We start from the raw sequence: 21,749 nt of genomic DNA, 5'->3' as shown, positions 1-21,749 counted from the left end.
TGACCATTCATCGAAAAGAGAACGATTATGGTGTGTTCTATCGTTTCTATTTATCTGATGAGAAATTTTGCCTTGGACATGTAGCCTCCTCTCTGAAACCCCAGAAATGGTTTGATTTAATTGTAACATAGGCATTTTACGTAGGTTTTAGAATAATAAGAGTTGTAAAGATCTTAATTTTTGTTGTGTCGTATTTGTTAGTACTTTGTACTATACACTGCAAGTTATCTCTATCAAATAATAAGCTTCGGAGAGTTGAGATAAATATGCCAAGGAAAGTGAGTGGGATGTGGTAATAAGCTTTCAAAGAGTCTTGACTTCATTTTTTTATGTTTTAAGCAAATGAATCTCTTTGGAAAATTCTGAGTCTATTTTCATACGAAACAAGATAAAAGATGAAAACTCATCGAAGGATTATTTAAGTCATGATAAAAAGATTGGCTATTTTTCATAGTTTTAAGCTGCCTCCTTCAATAGCTTACAAGGAACAAGGTTCTATCATACCATAATTATGCTTTTGAACGTTACATTCTTCCATGTGTCTAACCAAAATGTTTTTTTATTTTATTATTATTAATTTTACACACAACAAAACAAGTTAAGAAAATTCAACAATTATTTGATAAGAATAGGCATAATCTCCAAGGTTGATGTTTTGCTGTCTGAAGTTTGCCCTGCAGTCGAAGTTGTAGAATACGCAGCCCAAAATTGGCTATCTTCATTTCCAGCAAGCTCAAGTTCTTCTTGTTGCTCTTGTGCATTACACTGGTTTTCCAGTTTTTGGATACTTTCCAATTCTAATGTGACTTCTTTCATAGTTGGTCGCTTTCTCCCATTCAACTGTAAACATCTTCTTGCAAGATTGGCAACTACAATGATGTCTTCTTTCTCCCCTTCCTGCATGACTCTTGCATCAACAATATCAAACAAACGATTTTCCTCCATACAAAGAAGAAAATATGAAGCTAAACTTTGAAGTCCTTGTTCTTTCACTGAGGATATTGGTTTTTGTCCTGTTAAAAGTTCAACAAGAACCACTCCAAAGCTGTAGACATCACTCTTCTCTGTGAATTGACTCGTATGAAAATATTCAGGATCTAAGTATCCAAAAGTTCCTTGAACTGCAGTAGTGAGGTGAGTGGCTTCAATGGAAACCATTCTTGATGCACCAAAGTCTGCTACTTTTGCCTTATACTTCTCATCCAATAATATATTTGTTGACTTCACATCTCTATGATAAATGGGTTGAGAAGCAGCTGAGTGCAAGTAAAATAGAGCTCCAGCAACTTCAGTGGCAATTCTCAAACGCATATCCCATGTCATTGGTAACTCATCATTTTGTCCAAGTAAATATTCATAAAGGTTACCATTGGGAATGAATTCATAAACAAGCAATGGGATTTCAGTCTCCAAACAACATCCTAACAACTTAACCACATTTCTGTGGTTAATTTGTGAAAGAACGACAAATTCGTTGATGAATTCTTCAACATTTCCGTTGACCTTAAATTTTTTCACTGCAACAATATTTCCATCTACTAGCATCCCTTTGTAAACGGTACCTTGGCCTCCCTTTCCGAGTACTCTATTTATATTAAAGTGATCAGTGGCCTTGTCTAAGTCCTTTAGAGTAAAGAGTTTAATTTTGTCAACATTGGCTTCTCCTGAAGAGAGCTTTTGATTTAACAACAATCCTCCATTTTGTTTGAAGAATTTTTCCTTGCGTTTCTTTTCTATATTTTTCCTTACAAATTTGTTCAACCACCACAAAACGAGGAGTAAAAGGATGGTTCCGAGGCTTGAAGAAACTCCTACACATTTACATCTTATAGCTAGGGTTAAATTGACACAAATTGAGAATTAGAACACTTTACATAAACTAATACCTACACACGGGAAGCATATAATGTGAAGATGAGAATACAAGATAAATAAATATCAACGATGCACTTAAACTCGATGGTTATTATAATTTATTAAAACAATTTGACCGACCATAGATGAGTGTATGTTCAAAATTTACACATTTTATCTCTGATGGTCTCAGTAGACATGTTTTCTGTATTAAGGCCCTTGCTACTTACACGCACTTTTTGCTAAGTGTGTCCCGTAGGCCCCTTCTACCTCTCAACTATCCATCATATCATTTTCCATTTTACTTTTTAGAAATGTATTTTCGAAATTAGATATACCTATTCTGTAAATATATCTCTAAGGCTATAATTTATAGTTTAGAAGATATACATTCCAAATAAGTATATATTTTTTCTAATCCAAGTTGACGCTAATGATTCATCTCAACTCTTAAATACTTTGATTGAGATATGATTTATTATTATTGAAAATATCTTTTTGGGATATCATATACCATTCTGGAAATGTATCTCTGAAAATATAATTATATTTATGGAAATATATTTCTGAAATAGGTATATATAATTATATTTATGGAAATATATTTCTGAAATAAGTATATTTAATTCTAGAAATATATTTTCAGAAAGCGATGTACATCTTTAAAGAAAAATGATATAATGGATAGTTGGGATGTAGAAAGGAGAGTACAGAGATGTACTTAATTAAAAATAGGGGTGTGAATAACAAGAGCAGTGTGTGAAAGACCAACAACTACCGGTAGTATGCAAATAGTTGATGAAAAATAACAATATTAACCATTAATATTTGAGGATAAAAAAAATCAATAGTAATATGTTACTAAATATTTAAATATTGATAATTTTATTTAAGTACATATATATATATATATATATATATATATATATATATATTTTAAAAACTAAATATAAAAATAAGAAAATATAATTTAAATAAACCCATGTATTGCATTGATTTAATCTGCTTCAGTTTTCAATTTATTCATTTTGGTGCCTGTCACAAACTTCAAATTTATTTCTATTTTTTTTTCTTTTTTGACAAAATAAATAAATTTTTGTTTATTGCTCCCATTAAATTGGTAAGGAGGAATATAATATGTTTAATTAATTTTTTTTAACACGAGCTCTTCTAGAGGATTAGGGAAAATGATATAAAATGGATGTGCATATTCAAGAATTATTCTATGTTATATGTTTATATAGAAATATTATAATATTATTGATTTTGAGTTTTTATTATTAAAGTAGATTGTTTTTATAAGTTTTTTTTTGTCTTTATTAAGTTATTTGACTTTTATGCATTGAATGTTAGTTTTATTTTTATTTATAAATTTATTTAATTTTAAATAGAATTTCTTAAATTTAATTTCAACTTTTAATTTAGGTTAAGTTTTAAATCTTGATACACTATTTCATATGAAAAATAAATTTTAGATAAACTTAAATTTTTTAAAAATTAAAATATGAATAAATTATAATTTGAATTTAATTTTAAAACTTTTATATACTATATATATTAATAAAATGATTTGCCTCAATTTTAATAATTTATTTCCATAGTTTATTTCTTCGTTTTAAATATATTATTTGTTTCATTTTTATCTATTTCATGTAATAAAATATATTATTAATAATTAAAATATTTACTAATGCCTAAAAATGATTTTTATTTAAAATTTTCTATTTTTAAAAATATTCTTCTGATACATGAGATTTTCCTCACATGAGAAAGGTCTGTTTTTAATCACGATGAACATAACAAATTTTAATTTAATATATAAAATAATACTCCCTTTATCCCATTATAATTATTGTTATAGATTATTTTAACACATATTAAAAAATCAATAAATAAAGAAATAAACTATAAACATTATTAATTCCTTTTTTGTTTTTTATTTTTGCAGCTGATATGATAAATATCATAAGAGATATAGTAAAAAAATATTAATATTACATTCAAAAATAAAAATTATAATTTTTTTGTTCTTAAACATGATGATGATTATAGAAAGTAAATGTTTGTAATGATAAAAGGAAAAGTATACGCAAATCCCCAAAATGCATAATTACTCCCCAAAAAATCACTTCTCTCGTTGTATACAACTCATTATACACAACTCTTTAATAAGGGTGTGTCGAAATTGGTTCCGAGAAAAAATTAAACCAATCTAGTTTAAACGATTCGGTTTTTAAAACCAAATTTGAGGACCAATTTTGAAACAGGTCCGAGGGTTGAATTGATTTCGAAGTAATACCGATTTTAAAAATCGAATGGGTTTTGAACTAGTTTATAAATTATTTTTTCTTCCTTAAAAGAATTTTTTATTTAAGAAAGAAAAAAAAATTCGTTTATTAAGTAAATAACTAGTTTTAAAACCAATTTGGTTCAAGGGAAATTTATTTGAAAAATAAGTTTGATTTTATTTAAGTGAACCTGTTCGGCTAAAAAAACCTGTTTCATTTCGTGTAGTTTGAAGATCGTAAAGTTTCAATTAGTTTATATGCGAACCCTTAAAGTTGATTCATTTAGGTACTATCATTTCAGATTAATTACATCCTTAATTAAGTTTGTATGAACACCTGTTTCATTTCAGATTAATTACATCCTTTCCACTAATGAACTAAGAAAAAAAAGTATATTTATCATCTCAGACATACCTATTATGGCCCACCTTACTCGAGTTTTCCTTTTTTCTCCTGAAATGTCAACCAAATCAAGTTAAAACATACTTATAACAGTTACATAGAGTAGAAAATTGATTTTTAAAAAAAAAAAACTAAAAGTAAGAACTGATAACAGTTAAAAAAAAATCAAGATTGATTCGGTAGCTAGGTGTGATTCAATTAACAACAAGCATTAAAGTACTAGGGAGAGGATGCACCCTAAAAACCAAAGACCCTGATTATCATTAGTGTTATAAAATAAATTATAATTAAAAATAAAAGTATAAACTTTCTAACTGTAATTGGATATAAATTTTGGTAACTTCCTTAGTTTTTATAACTACTTTAAGAATATTTTTGAACTGATTTGTTTTAATTATGTTTAAGATATTTTTTTTTATGATTTATGGATTCAAAAATATAAGTAAAATAATATGTTAAGGGGCCACACCTAAGCAGCTTCCCCGGATGTAGGGATTGGCCGGGGGGGCACCATATCTGCAATGACACAGTCTACCAGAAGACTGAGAAGAGTTGTTTAGTGAATGTTTAAGATAAGTGTCGTAGCAGGATACAATATCAGGGTCACGAAAGAAGGAAATGTTAGAGTAAAAAGTGTCAAATGGAATCTCCCATTCAAGCACTGCAGGAACTTCATTTAAATGCTTTACGTCCTTAATCGTCAGATTCCAGTAACCCAACCTAACTGCTATAATCAGCCCGTAAGCACACTCTTGGCCTTCAAAACTCACGTTATATTCTGAAAGATACCGCGGAAGTGACGCCTCGCAGCATTTTCTGTCATAAGAATAACATGTTATAAGATGAGTTAATTGATAATGAGAAAAAATAAAATAAAAATTACCTGCCACGACAATTATCAACTTTGATGAGGTCATCGCCATTGCACATGGAAGCACAACCACTAACTTCCTCTCCGTTTGACCAGAAAGAAGCAGTGTTTCCGCAACCTACGGCCAGGAATGTGTTGTAACGCGCGGAATACACAAAAGGACTTCCTCCTTTCAGATTTATTCCTCCTGTCTTGTTCCTTTCACAGTTCTTCCCACTCTGATAAATAGGGTTCATGATGATCAAAGCCTCTTTCCAGAGATCAATGAATTTTACCTCCAAATCTATGTATTTGAGGTAAGGTTTCTGTTCACCTGATGAATTAGTAGTAGTATTATTGTTTCTGCAATCTATTTCAAACCACGAGCTTGCATAGCAATTTTCCCTGCCCATTCCGAAAGGGAAAGGAATGAAAACATTTCCACATTTCCTATCACAACCTGGTCGTGCTATAGTCATATTCTCGTACTGCGAGGATGTTATAGTCTCATCGAGATACTGTGCAGATGTTAATGGATACATGCACCATATCATCAAAATTACTATGATATAAGCAAATTTCAGAACCATTTCTCTGGCTAGCTAATTTTGAAGAGGGTACTGTGTTTAATTGGTTTCCGGGTTTGAGAACGGATTATGCTCCGGTCTTAGTAATTTCTAGCCATTTTTTTCTATTAAAACTCAAAAACTAGTACTGGTAGCTAGCAAGACTTAAGTCAACTTAGTCCCACGCGCACGTTAGAATAACTCACCGTTGCTAGTAGTAGTTCGGTAGTTTGATACAAAAATTAATGACTGATGTAGACGGAACGACAAAAAACAAAGGCAATTACAATGCTACAATAAAACAATATATACTGAAAGAGATCTCCTCATGGTCCTGTGCTTGAACAAAAGATATTTTCTATATATATGCTGAATATTATTACCGGTGCTTTCTGTTAGTGTTCATTATTCAAAGGATGAAAAATAGGGGATAGTGCAGAAAACAACTTTGAATTATCGTCTGTGATTGAAAAGTTTGTTTATGATGCAATTATTTGGATCTTGCAACAACCTTAGCCTGACTTTAGCAAATAACTTGTTCTGTTTTGTGCGTGTAGTGGATCTGGGTCAAAGTCAACATTTTAAATAGAAATGAACAATTGTACGCGTGCAACCTACCCTCAATAATTTAAGGAAAACATTCGTCATTCGTCTAAGTAATTTCTTGGCATAAATGCTAATAGTAGTACGAAGACATGTCGGCATGTGGCCACTTGTCCTGTCAAGTCATAAATGGACACATTTGAATCAGGACAACATGAGCTGTGTCATTATAGTGCTATCATGTGACTTTTGATATTGTGCACATGTTAATGGTACATGCGACGTATCATCAAAATGGGAAGATATAAATTAAACTAGTTTCAGAACCATCTCTGGCTAGCTAATTAAAGGAGTGAATGTGATCCTAGTTAATTTTTTGAAGAGGGTGTGCTGTGTTTAACTTCCAGGTTAGACGTTAGAAACAACTAATTAATTGCAAGTATTGCCAAGTTTGTTTGCAACTACTATCTGGATCTTGCTACATTTTAGCCAGCCTTTGGCTAATAAATTGCTTTGTTTGTGTGTGTAGAGGCTGAGCATTATTCGAGTATATGTTTCCATAATCTTCCATTCGTTCGTCGTCTTACTTTTCTGTTTGTATTAAAAATATTGTAGGTTTTAATATATATTTTTTATTTTCTAAAATTTAAAATAGGATTCTATTGAATTTTATTCAATAAATTTGTCTGGCAGGGGATTCTTTTGACATTTGTTTGATAATTATGCAGATTGAATGATCTAGGACTATTCCTTTTTTGGGTGCTTCTGATAAAAATAAAAAAAAAAGATATTAGAGGCAAACGTACTTCGATCCGAGGGAGGATAAGAAATTATATAACAGCAAGCCAAAGTGGCTTAGAGGAAGAACTAAGCTGCTTAATTTATTTATTTATCACTGATAGAAATTCCCTTCAAACAATCAAGGAACTCATGCTTTTATACATTTAATCTGCTCTGAAGGAATCAATGTTCATAGGTTAAATTTGCATGCTAGAGTAATTTACCGATATTAATATATACTTACAGCCTTTTGTCAAGTAGATCTTGAAAATTAATTTACAAGTGATCATCATGAACGATCTAATTCAGTCACAAACATAGAATTCCTTTGAATGAACTTACGAGGCTGTTGAATCCCTTGGTAGTGTAATCAATAAGAGCGAGAGCCATATGGATTGGGAGCATAAAACTTAAATTGCAATCCAATAATAATTTTCTTTAGATTGAATACAAGATTTATTGTTTTCATAAAACTTTTACCCTGCATGGTCAGTATGCACTGATCATGTTTTAACAATATTATCCCCCATGATTGATATGATTGGCATGTCTCTTACTAATCACAAGGGATTCAAAAGTTCACAGTAATAATGGTTAAGCATTTTGGTTAATTACTTCTGGATTGCATTCACTTGCAACAAGAAACTATTTAGCTCAATCATCATTTTTAGTTACTTTCAAAGGAGTACTAAAACAAGTTATGCATATGCTGTCGTCAAAGAACAATTTCTTCCTGAACTTTGCTCTAATTACTAAATCTTATGTGTTTAACCTATAGAGTACAGACTTTTGGCTCTTGGAATAAATTGATCATTATTTATTCTGGGTGTGACTAAAACCTCATGGTGATCATTCATCGAAAACAGTAAAGAAGAGAACGAATTAATTACGGATGTATTTTGCTTAAGGTCCTCAACATCTTAATTAGTTATTGTTTAGGCTACTCAAATTCGATCCCAAATATCTAAAAGATTTAAATATGGTAAGAGGAAAATTTTATCATTTAGTCATAAGATGAAGACAAAATCCTAACACTAGAGAGTAACTTTTATTGGAGGAAATTGTTATTTATATTGTCTGGAAAAAGAAGATTAAGATGGAAAATTTCAATCTCTCCTTGTATAAGAGACCATCAAGACTCAAGTAAAATATTTTGAGCATCATAATATTTTTGGTGTTACCAAATGTGGTAATAAGAGTTCTCATGCTTAATGTTTTATATTTGATGTAGCTGGAAACATAATCTTTCATGAAGGAGTTTGGTTTGCTCACAAAAACAAGAACCCAGGCTGAATACAACCCACTCTTGGATGACTTCAAGAAGACCAAATTTTATCTTAGTGTCCCTACACGCATTATTAAGTAACATATATAGTCATACTCAGTACAAGTATTTAAAAGACGCACCACCACCATGGGAGCTTTATTGAGATTATAATTAATGTTACGTGCATACCATTATTTCATGGTCTATGAGCATAAACGGGTTTTAAACTATCAAAAAAGAAATTACTACTTAGAAGTAATAAAAAAGAAGGCAACAACGAACACAACTGAAAAAAATAAATGGCATGTGACGGATAATATTTTTCAAATTATTAGATTTAAATTCTCAAGCAAATCTAAAACAATATTGAAGGATAATATTAATGCATTTTTTTTTAAATATTGTTTAATATTTATTTTTTATTGACAAATATTAATTTGATAATTTTATTTGAAAAGATATTTAGGTGAGATAATATTTAATGCTGCATAATTTGTTACATGTATAATTTGTTATCCACATATCATTTCTCTATTTCTCATTATATATACTCTCCGTACCTTTCTATAAAACACTGGTAAGTTGTAACTAGTTTATACTTATTAAGAAAGTTGATTAATTTAGTCATTAAAATTAATTTTTTTTAATTACAATATATTTTAAAATTATCTTTAAAATTATCAAATCTAATTATATAACATCTTTTTCACTTAATTATTTTTTACCTAAATAATTAAGATATGAAGAGAGTATAATATTAGTGAGATTTTAATTTTAAAGACTAAACTCGTAATTTGGTGCAGGAAGATTCCCACGAATATAACCATCCTCATGCTGCAGTTATAAATCAGATTCGGAAGATCAGGGATAACCAATGGCAGTTGAAGTTTCAACATGTTCTCAGAGAAGGAAATATGTGTGTTGATGCACTTGCATGGAAGGATTAATTACTCATCTCCTTTTTCTGATCTTTTTCACGTTGGAAATCCTGCCCTACTGACTTGAGTCAATTAGTGTTAGCTGATATGCTATTAGTTTGGCTACTCTTCGCTAGTAATTTCTACTATTTCTTTTATATGTTTCCCACTGAAAAACAAAATCTTCAATTCTGCAATTCTTACAAGAGAGAAAAAAAAGGGCATTGCCTTAAAAAAAAGAAAGAAAGAAAGAAAAATTAATTATCCCATTAATTATAGAATAAAACTATTAAGAGTATTTTGGTCAACAAATAATAAATGTAACAGATAGTTAGACACAAGGGTCATAAAAATCATCAATTTTTTTCAAAAAAGTGTTATATTTAAAGACAAAAAGAGTATTATAAAAGGTACGTACATTCTTGCATGTGTCTAATAACCAAATCGGTATATATTTTACACACAATACAAACAAGTTAAGAGAATTGTTCAATGATTAGGATGAGTAGGCATAATCTCCAAGGTTGATGCTTTGCTATCCGAAGTTTCCCCCAAATTTGAAGTTGGAGAAATCACAGACCAAAATTGGCACTCATCAATTCCAGCATCATGTTGTTCTTGTGAAGCAGACTGTTTTCTTGATTTTTGGATACTTTCCAATTCTGATGTGACTTCTTTCATAGTTGGTCGTCTTTTCCCTTTCAACTCTAAGCATCTTCTTGCAAGATTGGCAACAACAACAATGTGTTCTTTTTCCGCTTCCTTCACGATTCTTTCATCAATAATATCAAAAAGACGATTTTCCTCCATACAGAGAAGGAAATATGAAGCCAAACTTCTAAGCTCTTGTTGTTTTGCAGAAGATATTGGCTCTTTCCCAGTTAAAAGTTCAATAAGAACCACTCCAAAGCTGTAGACATCACTTTTATCTGTTAATTGACTAGTATGGAAATATTCAGGGTCCATGTATCCAAAAGTTCCTTGAACTGCAGTAGTGAGGTGAGTGGCTTCAATGGAAACCATTCTTGATGCACCAAAGTCTGCTACTTTTGCTTTATACTTCCCATCCAATAGTATATTTCTTGACTTGATGTCTCTGTGATAAATGGGTTGAGAAGCAGCTGAGTGCAAGTAAAATAGAGCTCCAGCAACTTCAGTGGCAATTCTCAAACGCATATCCCATGTCATTGGTAAGTCATCATTTTGTCCAAGTAAATATTCATAAAGGTTACCATTGGGAATGAATTCATAAACAAGCAATGGGATTTCAGTCTCCAAACAACATCCTAACAACTTAACCACATTTCTATGGTTAATTTGTGAAAGAATCACAAATTCATTGATGAATTCTTCAACATTTCCGTTGACCTTAAATTTTTTCACTGCAACAATATTTCCATCTACTAGCATCCCTTTGTAAACGGTACCTTGGCCTCCCTTTCCTAGTACTCTATTTATATTAAAGTGATCAGTGGCCTTGTCTAAGTCCTTTAGAGTAAAGAGTTTAATTTTGTCAACATTGGCTTCTCCTGAAGAGAGTCTTTGTTTTAACAACAATCCTCCATTTTGTTTGAAGAATTTTTCCTTGCGTTTCTTTTCTATATTTTTCCTTACAACTTTGTTCAACCACCACAAACCGAGGAGTAAAATGATGGTTCCGAGGCTTGAAGAAACTCCTACACATTTACATCTTATAGCTATGGTTAAATTGACACACAATGAGAATTAGAACACTTTACATAAACTTATACCTACACACGGGAAGCATATAATGTGAAGATGAGAATACAAGATAAATAAATATCAACGATGCACTTAAACTCGATGGTTATTATAATTTATTAAAACAATTTGACCGTCCATAGATGAGTGTATGTTCAAAATTTACACATTTTTTCTCTGACGGTCTCAGTAGACATGTTTTCTGTATTAAGGCTCTTGCTAGTTACACGCACTTTTTGCTAAGTGTATCCCATATGCCCCTTCTACCTCTCAACTATCCATCATACCATTTTCCTTTTTAGTTTCTAGAAATATATTTTTGGAATTAAATATACCGATTCTGTAAATATATCTCTAGAACTATAATTTATAGTTCCAAAGATATACATTCGAAATAAGTATATATTTTTTCTAATTTAAGTTTACGCCAACGATTCAGGCCTTAACCTTCAACGACTCTTAAATATTTTAATTGAGGTATGATTTATTATTATTAAAAATATTTTTTTGAGATAACATATACCATTCTGGAAATGTATTTTTAAAACTATAATTATAATTATGGAAATAAATTTCTGAAATAGATATATTTAATCTTGAAAATATATTTTTAAAAAGCAAAAGGGTTGTACATCTTTAAAGAAAAATGGTATAATGAATAGTTGGGATGTAGAAAGGAGAGTACAGAGATATGTACTTAATTAAAAATGGGGTGTTAATAACAAGAGCCGTGTGTGAAAGACCAACAACTACGGGTAGTATGCGGATAGTTGATAAAAAATAACAATATTAACAATTAATATTTAAGGATAAAAAAAATCAATAGTACTATGTTACTAAATATTTAAATATTGATGATTTTATTTAAGTACATATATATTTTTAGAAAACTAAATATAAAGATAAGAAAATATAATTTATATAAACCCATGTATTGCATTGATTTAATCTGCTTCAGTTTTCAATTTATATATTCATTTTGGTGCCTGTCACAAACTTCAAATTTATTTCTATTTTTTTTATTTTTTGACAAAAAAAATCAATTTTTTTTATTGCTCCCGTTAAATTGGTAAGGAGGAATATAATATGTTTAATTACTTTTTTTTAGCACGAGCTCTTCTCGAGGATTAGGGAAAATGATATAAAATGGATGCGCATATTGAAGAATTATTCTATGTTATATGTTTATATAGGAAATATTATGATATTATTGATTTTGAGTTTTTATTATTAAAGGAGATTGTTTTTATAAGTTTTTTTTTTTTGTCTTTATTAAGTTATTTGACTTTTATGCATTGAATGTCAATTTTATTTTTATTTCTAATTTTATTTAATTTTAAATAGAATTTCTTAAATTTAATTTCATATGAAAAATACATTTTAGATAAACTAAAATTTTTAAAAAATAAATTATAATTTGAATTTAATTTTAAAACTTTTATATACTATCTATCTATATATATATATATATATATATATATTAATAAAATGATTTTCCTCAATTTTAATAATTTATTTTCATAATTTATTTCTTCGTTTTAAATATATTATTTATTTCATTTTTTATCTATTTCATGTAATACAATATATTATTAATAATTAAAATATTTACTAATGCCTAAAATGATTTTTATTTAAAAGTTTCTATTTTTAAAAATATTCTTCTGATACATGAGATTTTCCTCACATGAGAAAGGTCAGTTTTTAATCAAGATGAACATAAGAAATTTTAATTTATAATTATTGTTATACGTTATTTTAACACATATAAAAAAATTAATAAATAAACAATAAACATTATTAATTCCTTTTTTATTTTTATTTTTGCAGCTGATATCATAAATATCATAAGAGATATCAGTAAAAAAATATTAATATTACATTCAAAAATAAAAATTATAATTATTTTTGGTATAATTTTTTTTCTTAAACATGGTGATTATTATGAGAGATAGAAAGTAAATGTTTGTAATGATAAAAGGAAAAGTATACGCAAATCCCCAAAAATGCATAATTATTCCCCCAAAAATCACTTCTCTCTTTGTATAACCAACTGATTATACACGAGTGTTTAATAAGGGTGTGTCAAAATTGGTTCCGAAAAATAATTAAACCAATCTAATTTAAACGGTTCGGTTTTTAAAACCAAATTTGAGAACCAATTTTAAAATAGGTTGAGGGTTGAATTGATTTCTAAGTAGTTTTACACCGATTTTAAAAATCGAATCAGTTTTGAACAAGTTTAGAAATTTTTTTTTTTCATAAAAGAATTTTTTATTTTAGAAAGAAAAAACAATTTGGTTATTAAGTGAATTGAACTAATTTTAAAACCAATTTGATTCAAGCGAAACTTATTTGAAAAATCAGTTTGTTTTATTTAAGTGAACCCGTTCAGCTCAAAAACCTGTTTCATTTTAATATAGTTTGAAGATGGTGAAGTTTCGACTTGTTTATATGCACACTTTTCTTTGATGTATTAAAATTAAGGTCGAGTCATTTAGGTACTATAAAAATTTAATTTTTAATGAAAATAATGAGACTTTACTTCCATTCCATTCCGTTAGTATTTCAGATTAATTACATCCTTTCCACTAATGAACTAAGAAAAAAAAAGTATATTTATCATTTCAGGCGTACCTATTATGGCCCACTTTTCTCGAGTTTTCCTTTTGTCTCGAAGCTCGGAATCCCCCGTAGCTGAAATGTCAAAATCAAGTTCAAATAAATTATGTGTAACAGTTATTTACGTAGTACAAAAGTGATCATTGAGATATAACAATTATTTATTCATGGTATGTTTTTATCAATTTATTTATTTTTAAATAATTTCTGCTTTTTTTTAAGATTATTAATTAATTTTTTCATTTTTTAATTAATACACATAAAAAAGCCAACAAAATAAAAATTGAACTCCAGAAAAATTCAAAAGTTCAAGTGCTTTAAGTTTATAATTTATTTAAGTATCTACATGATAACTAAAAATTTATAACATAATATTCTTTATATTTTCTAATTTTATTATTTTTATTTATTTATATTATTTTTAAATCTATTAAAAATTTAATTTTTCTTAAAATAAAAATTTCACATTGATAATTCAAATTGGGATGATCTGAATCCTCAATGGATTTCTACAAAATTTTGAAAAAAAATAGTGTAAATTTGAATCTCCAAAATCCGAATTTATACCATAAATAACAAACATATATGTTTTGGTAAATAATGAAAAAATATGTATGTTTTGATATTTAATTAATTTTTTATGTATGTTTTACAAAAACAAATTTTCTTTTGTGTAGTCATGTTCTTGTTGTCATCACTTCTAAGAATATTCAAATCACCCATTTTTCATACATAGTCCTCGTTGTTGTCCTTTGAGCGAGAAATCCACTGCTGCTAAATGTACGAAACCCTCTTGAATCTTAGGAGTGTATTAAGAAAATTAGTTAGTTTAATTAACCATATTAAATTCATCAATAATTTATATGTTCTTTCAACATTATATTTATTTCTCTCTCTCCACTTAATTACTTTTCAACTAATAAATTAATATTTAGAGAAAGAATATTGTAATTAATTAATTAAGTAGTATATTTTATCTATAAAAAGTTAGTATATTTATATTTCTATCTATTTTATTCTTATCTCTCCCTGAATATTAAATAAGTTAAGATGTTCATAAATCTTTTTTGTTTATAAGTAGTTGCAATACAGATGTTGTAAGTGACTTTGTAAGATGCATGTATGCACTTAAGAGATTAGCTAAGAACATGTACATTCTTTAATATATTGTTTTTATTATTTAAAATCTATTGTAAATATAAGATTTTTCTCATTTATCAAATAGAACTTGGCATGCATGCACATTAAAATGTGCCGATGGAAGACAACTCTCTTTTAATTTTTTCACATAAAATTTAGAGAGAGAATAACGTGTTGGTATAAAAAAATTAGTAATCAATAATTGACTGATAAGAAAATAAAATAATTTATTAATATTTTTTTCATGTGTGTATTGTTTGAGTTATGATATTTATTGTTTTTTTTTATTCTGGGCATTTATTGTTTTTTTTTTCTATCTATGTTGTTATCACATTATATTATTAATTATATTAATCACTCATCTCTCTTTTTTTTTTCCTATCAATTATGTGAGCTTTTATTTTTTTTATATATAAAACAACAGATATACAAATTTTAACTAAATGATTAATCAAAATTAAATTTAATTAACTAAATTATTGTGAAGGATGGTTGTACTAGTAGGTAAAATAGGGGTCATACCTACAAATTTACAGCCTTCTTGTATGTAGGGATTTCCCTCGAAGCCATCTCTGCAAGAACATCTCCAACCCGATTGTGAATATAGTGAAGATGTGACATTAGTGTAACTGCAGTTGTAGCTGCCATCTGTACGGAATTCAGGGAAGGAATTGTTGGGCGTGTGAATCGGAATCTCCCATTCAAGCACCGCAGGAACATCTTTTTGTTTCTTTAGGTCCCCAAGAATGGGAACCCAGTAACTGGAATTGTACTCATCGTACACGTACTTGAAGTTACTATATTCTGCTCTAATCAGCAAGTAATTTGAGCATTCTGCTTTGATATTACTTTTCACTTCCACGGTTTCAGTTGAGATGTTGTATGCTGAAAGATACGGCGGCAGTGAAGTCTCGCAGCAGTAGGAGCCACGACAACTCGAAATGTCGATGTCATTGCCTTTTTCGAGGTCGTCGTAACACATCGACACACAGGCTGTAAGTATCGTGTCGTTTGACGACAATATGGCGGCGTTTTGGCAACCTACGCCGACAAATGAGTTGTAATTCTGGGAATACACGAAAGGACTGCCTTCCAGATTTATGCCTGTAATTGTCTTGCCACAACCAAGATGGAAAATCGGATTCTTGATCCCAACCGTACCGTCTTGAATATCAATGTACATTACCTGAAGATTTAAGGTTGGATGCATGGGTGATTAACAAAAAGAAGAAGAATGAAAAGATTAGGGGGGGTTTGATTATCTTGTTGATAAAAAAAAATCAAATATGTAGGGTTACCTCCAAACTTATATACTTGAGGTAGGGTACGGGTTTCCGATGACCTTGAGAAGTATTGTTATTGTGTCTGCATTCTATTTCAAACGGCTTGCTTGCATAGCATTTGGGATCGTCCATTCCGAAAGGGAAAAAAACAGAAACATTTCCACATTTTGGATTGCAACCGTGTCGTGCTATCGTCTGATTCTGATTCCGATACCGATGCGGCGGTATTACAGATTCTAATGGATATATGCACCATATCAACAAAATGACCATATAAACACGTTTCAGAACCATTTCTGGCTATAGCAGAGAAAAAGGAGTGATCTAATTTTTGAAGAGGGTGTATTAATTTAATTTCCAGGGTAGAGGATGGATATTTATGCTCCCGTCTTGTATTGCCAAGAAGACTCGTCTAAGTCAACTTGTTCTCAAACACGTCTGAGTTTGTGATTAACGTTGCTATTGCTAGTAGTTTGATAGGAAGACAATAATTCTACAAAAAGTAATGGCTGATGTAGACGAACACAAGGTGGAGACCAAAAAGCAAAAGATACCTAAAATACTACAATAAATTATTGAACAAAATGTCCTCCTCATTATCATATGAATTAGTATTGAAAATCTTATATTAATTAGTAATATAATTAGAGTGTGTATATAAGTGGAAAATAACTTATAACTTAAAAAAATGATTTTGTAGAGTTAAATTAGATTATTAAAAATTAAATTCTAATATAATATCAAGAGTTTTTTTTAATAAGTGCAAAACAACCTTCAACTTAGAAGCTGCTTTCATCATGACACCTTTAGCTAAACTTCTACCACCACTTCTTGTGTGTGCTCTCATCCTTTGGTCTTCATTGTGTATCAAGGGGGTTTGCCCCTCCATAATAAGAGACCATAGCTTTTTTATTTTTTTTTATTTTTATGGGTGCATCATATTTTTCTTTTCTTTGAGGGTCAATGCATATCATATGATTGACATGTCTCTCTTTCATACTGTAAATAATTTTGCGAGTTAGAAAGTAGTACATTTTAAAGTAAACTTTTATCTGTGAATGCTATTTTTTTTAGAAAAAAATCATAAATATAATAAATGAATGAATAGTAATTAACCAATAAATAAATAAAAATTAAATGCTCAGTAATGAAATCATCAGAACTAATTATACTTCCTTGGTGCATAATAATGAAGAAAATGAAAATGTGTGTTAAAAATTCACTCTATTATGCGCCTTAATAGTTAATACACACATAAAGGAATCAACTCTTATGAAATGTTTGTTGAATGTAAAAAATGAGAACTGTAAACAAAAATTGCTATTAGATTATATTTAAATGTTAAATATTAACAGAAAAGTATATATGATTTTATATGAAAGTCTAGATGCATGTCAATATACTGCAAGTGAAACCCATCAGAGACCAGAAGACTTCAAATAGTTCAGTTCCTGTGCCATTATAAAATTAAATTTCCTTGAATGTATTAGGTTTGGCAATTGTGTAATGTGTGTCAAATGTTGATCACACACTTGTATATTTACAACAATAACTGTAATGTCGTTGCAAATAAATGCTAATCTTAATCAAATCACACAGAGAGTAGTGTAAATAAATTCCAAAATCTATTTTGCGATAAGAGGATATTTTGAGTAAACAAATTTGAAAGGGGAGTACATTAACAAAACAAGGGAGAGTAAAAGTTGCAATTGCCGTAACATATCAATAATTTGTTCTTTTGAAAGGATTCTTTTTATCCATTAAAGGGCCCAAATGCCACTTCTTTATATAAAGTGATCCCTATTTGACGGATATTGATGACATGCATGCATGAACTTTAATTCTTAATATTAAAAGTATATATGATGTCTCCTTTCCACTCCCATTTCAACCATTCCTTTTGATAATTTGACATATAGTTTTTTTTTTCTTTTTTAAAAGTTATCCAAATTTGACTGACTTAGATGAACTGGTGGGATGGTCATGATAAGTTATTGAAGGTCATGCCTGAAACAGAAAATTAGAAAACGACGACGTACTAAAAAGAACTTTCACGTGATACTATCTGGAATTAATATAGTGAGCCTTTTAGGGGTATACGGTAAAAAGTAAAGATAAAAAAAAATCTTTAATTCCTTTATATTTTTAATAATTTTTATTTGACTTAAATAACAATTTAGTTCTTATTATATTTTTTTTAATCTTTTAAAGATTCTTTTTTAATTCTAATTCCTTTAAAATTTAAAAAAAAAATCTATTTTTTCTGCTATTATATAACAATTTTAATTGACAACATAATAATAATTCTAATACTTTGCTGACTTATTACTAGGTCATGAAATAATCTTATAAAATAATAGCCTATAATTTTTCTTTTATAAAGTGTGTTTATAATTCCACAACAAACACAGTTTATCATTAGGTGGAGGATCTTTGTGAAGTGATTGTTGACGCAGCAGAAGGACCATCACCAAACCACGTTGCGACCACAAGCAAATCATAGCGGCACAGCACCAAACGACGACATGGGAGCATTTCGAGGCCCTCTAGGTCCACCGGCTATCTAGCACACCCCAAGGTATAAAGGGGTTAGTGGAGAAATACTTGAATGGATTAATGAGTTGAAATTGATGTCAAATTTGTTTTTAATTAGCTGGTGTTTGAACGTTGTTTAAATTCAAAGTTGATTGATGTTTGCAAATGGCACAATGACCATTACGTTTGTCTTGCAATTTGACAGGAATGGGGAACACACTGTTGATCTGGCTACAAGATTCATGATTTGATTTTTGGCTTTGGGTGTTGTTTAGGTTCTACAAAGCATTCGATCTGCGAATGTTGTTTGTCTTCCATGAAGCACACTTGATATCATTGTTGGTCATAATGAGAATATTGTATCATTTATCATGATTTGATCAGGTCGATTTTTAATTGTTGGAGATTGCTCCAACGTATTAAGCACTTTATTGAAACAATTTTTGACAGTTAAAATTATAAAAATAATAATAATAATAAAACCATCATAAAAGTAGTTAGTTGACACTCACAGTAAACACTAACATTCTTATAGAGGCTAATATCCTTATAGAAATAAATCTATAATATTATTATTTAAATTTAAAATTATATAAAATTTTAATCGGAAAAAAAATAAAACTATGAGATAATAGTACCTCTTTCCAGCTAACTGAGACATACCATTAATTACAGTTTTCTGATCACCCTAACTATGTTAGTGTGGAGAATGTAAACTGAGTTTTATTGATAGAGAGAGAGGAGATAAAGAATGTAACCTGAGATATTTAAAATATGGATGGATAATGGATTGTTTTGTCACGCCAATATGGATGTAAACATTTCTAATGAACGAGCAATTTGCCCCCTTTAAACATGAAGGAAAATACAGGAGGTTAAACTCTAGTGAACCTTTAGTCCTCCTTGTGGTAAGATGAGTGGCTTCAATGGAAATTATCTGGATGCCCCAAAGTCTGTTATTTTAGCCCTATACTTTTCATCCAATATTATATTTGTGGATTTGATGTCTCTTTGATAAATGGGTTGAGATATGCAACTGAGTGCAAGTAAAATAGAGATCCTTCAATTTCAGTGGCAATTCTCATAAGTATGTTCCATGCTATTGAAAAGTCCTCATTTTGGTCACGTAAATATTGGAAAAGATTACCATTCGGAATGAATTCTTAAACAAGCAAGGGAGTTTCTGTCTCCAAATTAAACAACATCCTAACAGCTTGACCACATTTCTATTGTTAATTTGTGAAAGAATGACAAACTCACTGATAAATTCTTCAACATTTCCTTGCACCTTAAACTTTTTCACGGCAACAATTCTACCATCTACTAGAGCATGCCTTTGTAAACGGTACCTTGATCTCCCTTTTCAAGAATTCTGTTCATGTTAAAGTGGTCACTGGTCAGTGGCTTTCTCTAAATCCTTTATGGTGATAAACATGTGTAGGAGTTTTGTCAGGCCTGAGATCTACCATTGTCTTCCTCCTTGGTTTATGGTTGTTGTATAAAGTGATAAGGATGTCATCTGTTGAAGTTAATGTTGAAAAAGTCTTCCTCCTTAATGTTGAAGTTAATGTAGGAGAGCGATAAAGAAACGCAAACGAAAAATCTTCAAAAAAAATTATTGTTACAGAAAAGAATGTCATCTGTTGAAGTTAATGTTGAAAAAGTTATTATATTTTCTTCAGCCTCCACTACAAAGATATATGTCCATGCACTTATATTAATCAGTAGCTAAATTCAATTTGACAAGGCTCTAGTCTATGATAAGGGGATTTGAGTATTATGCATAAGGTCTAAGTTGTAACTTCAGTTTTATTAAAAAAACAAATCTAACTTCATCAGTGTGATAATTGTAAAAAAAAAAAACGATCCAGGGAAGTACAAAAACAATAAACCTATATTTATTATTCTGCATAATTGCCTTTATAAATTTATGCATACCTACTATGGTCCTCTTCTTCGCTTCACTATTATTGTCTTTTACTACAAGAATTCTCGCTATTATAGTGGACACCGTAATCTAAGAAGTTCATTGTAAACCAACGACTTATCAAAAACTAGCTAGTGATTCCTCTGTATAAAAACAATTACAGTAAAATAGAAAGCCCTCGGTAATACAGTGGATATATCCATCTGTAACTCAAGGGTAATATATAGTGGATTCTGTTTTCAGTATTTAGATTGTTCTCAATAATACCAAGGGAAAAGTCACTGATAATTTATGAGTAAACATACATATATAAACAATTACAGTAAAATAAGTCGTCTGTATTACAGCAAGTTTTATCTACGGTATGAAACTCACTATAATAAAGGGGCTTTAGCCTTCAAAAATGATCTATTTTAAAAAAAATATTTTTTTATAATTATCAATATACACACACATTGACATATATATATATATATATATATATATATATATATATATATATATATATATATATATATATATATATATATATTAACTTCAAACACATATTTCGAAAATAGTATCCGTCTATCTATAAAATTAATCCATACCAAAATATTTCATTTCCGTAGCTTAAATTGTTAAAAATATAATATAATTCATATAATCGCGAGTCCAAAAACAAATAGAAATGAAAACAAACATGACATAAATTTGTACATCATATTTACTAAAATATTATATCAATATAATTAGAGTTTTAAGTTCCTAAGGGAAATTGTTGTAAATGCATTGCAGACGAGCCAAAAAAATAGAAGACAAAAAGAGTTGGCCTGTGCATCTCTCTATCGCTATCCATTAATAAAACAAGCTTGAGCTGGACACATGTTATCTTTACGTAAAAAATTTCCCCTCCTTTTTTTTACATCTCATTCTAGTCATTGATTACTTTTCGTTAAAATTCAGCCAATGGTTGTTGATAAAATTGAAGTTTTTTTTTTCTGAAACTTCTGATAGAAGCTTTTCTTCGTTTGCAAAAAATCACACTCGCTCAGATTTCTCTCTCCTCTTCTC

The 21,749-nt window shown here is 29.4% G+C and overlaps 2 protein-coding genes and 1 pseudogene across 2 annotated transcripts; all 3 read right to left on the bottom strand.

Annotated features, from left to right (window-relative positions):
* Nucleotides 1-573: 573 nt before the first annotated feature.
* LOC114367125 (wall-associated receptor kinase-like 22) lies at nt 574-6,026 on the bottom strand. Its single transcript, XM_028324229.1, has 4 exons — nt 5,428-6,026; nt 5,014-5,360; nt 4,557-4,595; nt 574-1,811 (listed from the first exon to the last, which is right to left on the bottom strand). The coding sequence occupies exons 1-4, from the start codon at nt 5,982-5,984 to the stop codon at nt 616-618; spliced, it is 2,139 nt and encodes a 712-aa protein (XP_028180030.1). The 5' UTR covers nt 5,985-6,026; the 3' UTR covers nt 574-615.
* Nucleotides 6,027-9,814: 3,788 nt separating this feature from the next.
* LOC114366829 (wall-associated receptor kinase-like 8) lies at nt 9,815-16,669 on the bottom strand. Its single transcript, XM_028323835.1, has 4 exons — nt 16,250-16,669; nt 15,474-16,137; nt 13,827-13,886; nt 9,815-11,143 (listed from the first exon to the last, which is right to left on the bottom strand). Exons 1-4 carry the CDS (start codon nt 16,526-16,528, stop codon nt 9,957-9,959), a joined length of 2,190 nt encoding a protein of 729 aa, XP_028179636.1. The 5' UTR covers nt 16,529-16,669; the 3' UTR covers nt 9,815-9,956.
* A 2,748-nt stretch (nt 16,670-19,417) lies between these two features.
* LOC114367726 lies at nt 19,418-20,899 on the bottom strand (annotated as a pseudogene).
* Nucleotides 20,900-21,749: the final 850 nt, after the last annotated feature.

This window comes from Glycine soja, chromosome 9, assembly GCF_004193775.1.
Source record: "Glycine soja cultivar W05 chromosome 9, ASM419377v2, whole genome shotgun sequence".
Lineage (NCBI taxonomy): Eukaryota > Viridiplantae > Streptophyta > Magnoliopsida > Fabales > Fabaceae > Glycine > Glycine soja.
This window is presented reverse-complemented; position numbering and strand designations above follow the sequence as displayed.

What these genes read in the sequence shown, in the direction of transcription:
- LOC114367125 (XM_028324229.1), bottom strand. Translation starts at nt 5,984, where the DNA reads ATGGTTCTGAAATTTGCTTATATCATAGTAATTTTGATGATATGGTGC. An exon ending in GTTGATAATTGTCGTGGCAG is followed by an intron (nt 5,361 to 5,427) that starts GTAATTTTTATT and finishes TTCTTATGACAG; the next exon opens with AAAATGCTGCGAGGCGTCAC. An exon ending in AGTAAGGTGGGCCATAATAG is followed by an intron (nt 1,812 to 4,556) that starts GTATGTCTGAGA and finishes GTAAATGTGTAG; the next exon opens with GAGTTTCTTCAAGCCTCGGA.
- LOC114366829 (XM_028323835.1), bottom strand. Translation starts at nt 16,528, where the DNA reads ATGGTTCTGAAACGTGTTTATATGGTCATTTTGTTGATATGGTGCATA. An exon ending in AGAAGGCTGTAAATTTGTAG is followed by an intron (nt 13,887 to 15,473) that starts GTATGACCCCTA and finishes TTGACATTTCAG; the next exon opens with CTACGGGGGATTCCGAGCTT. An exon ending in AGAAAAGTGGGCCATAATAG is followed by an intron (nt 11,144 to 13,826) that starts GTACGCCTGAAA and finishes GTAAATGTGTAG; the next exon opens with GAGTTTCTTCAAGCCTCGGA.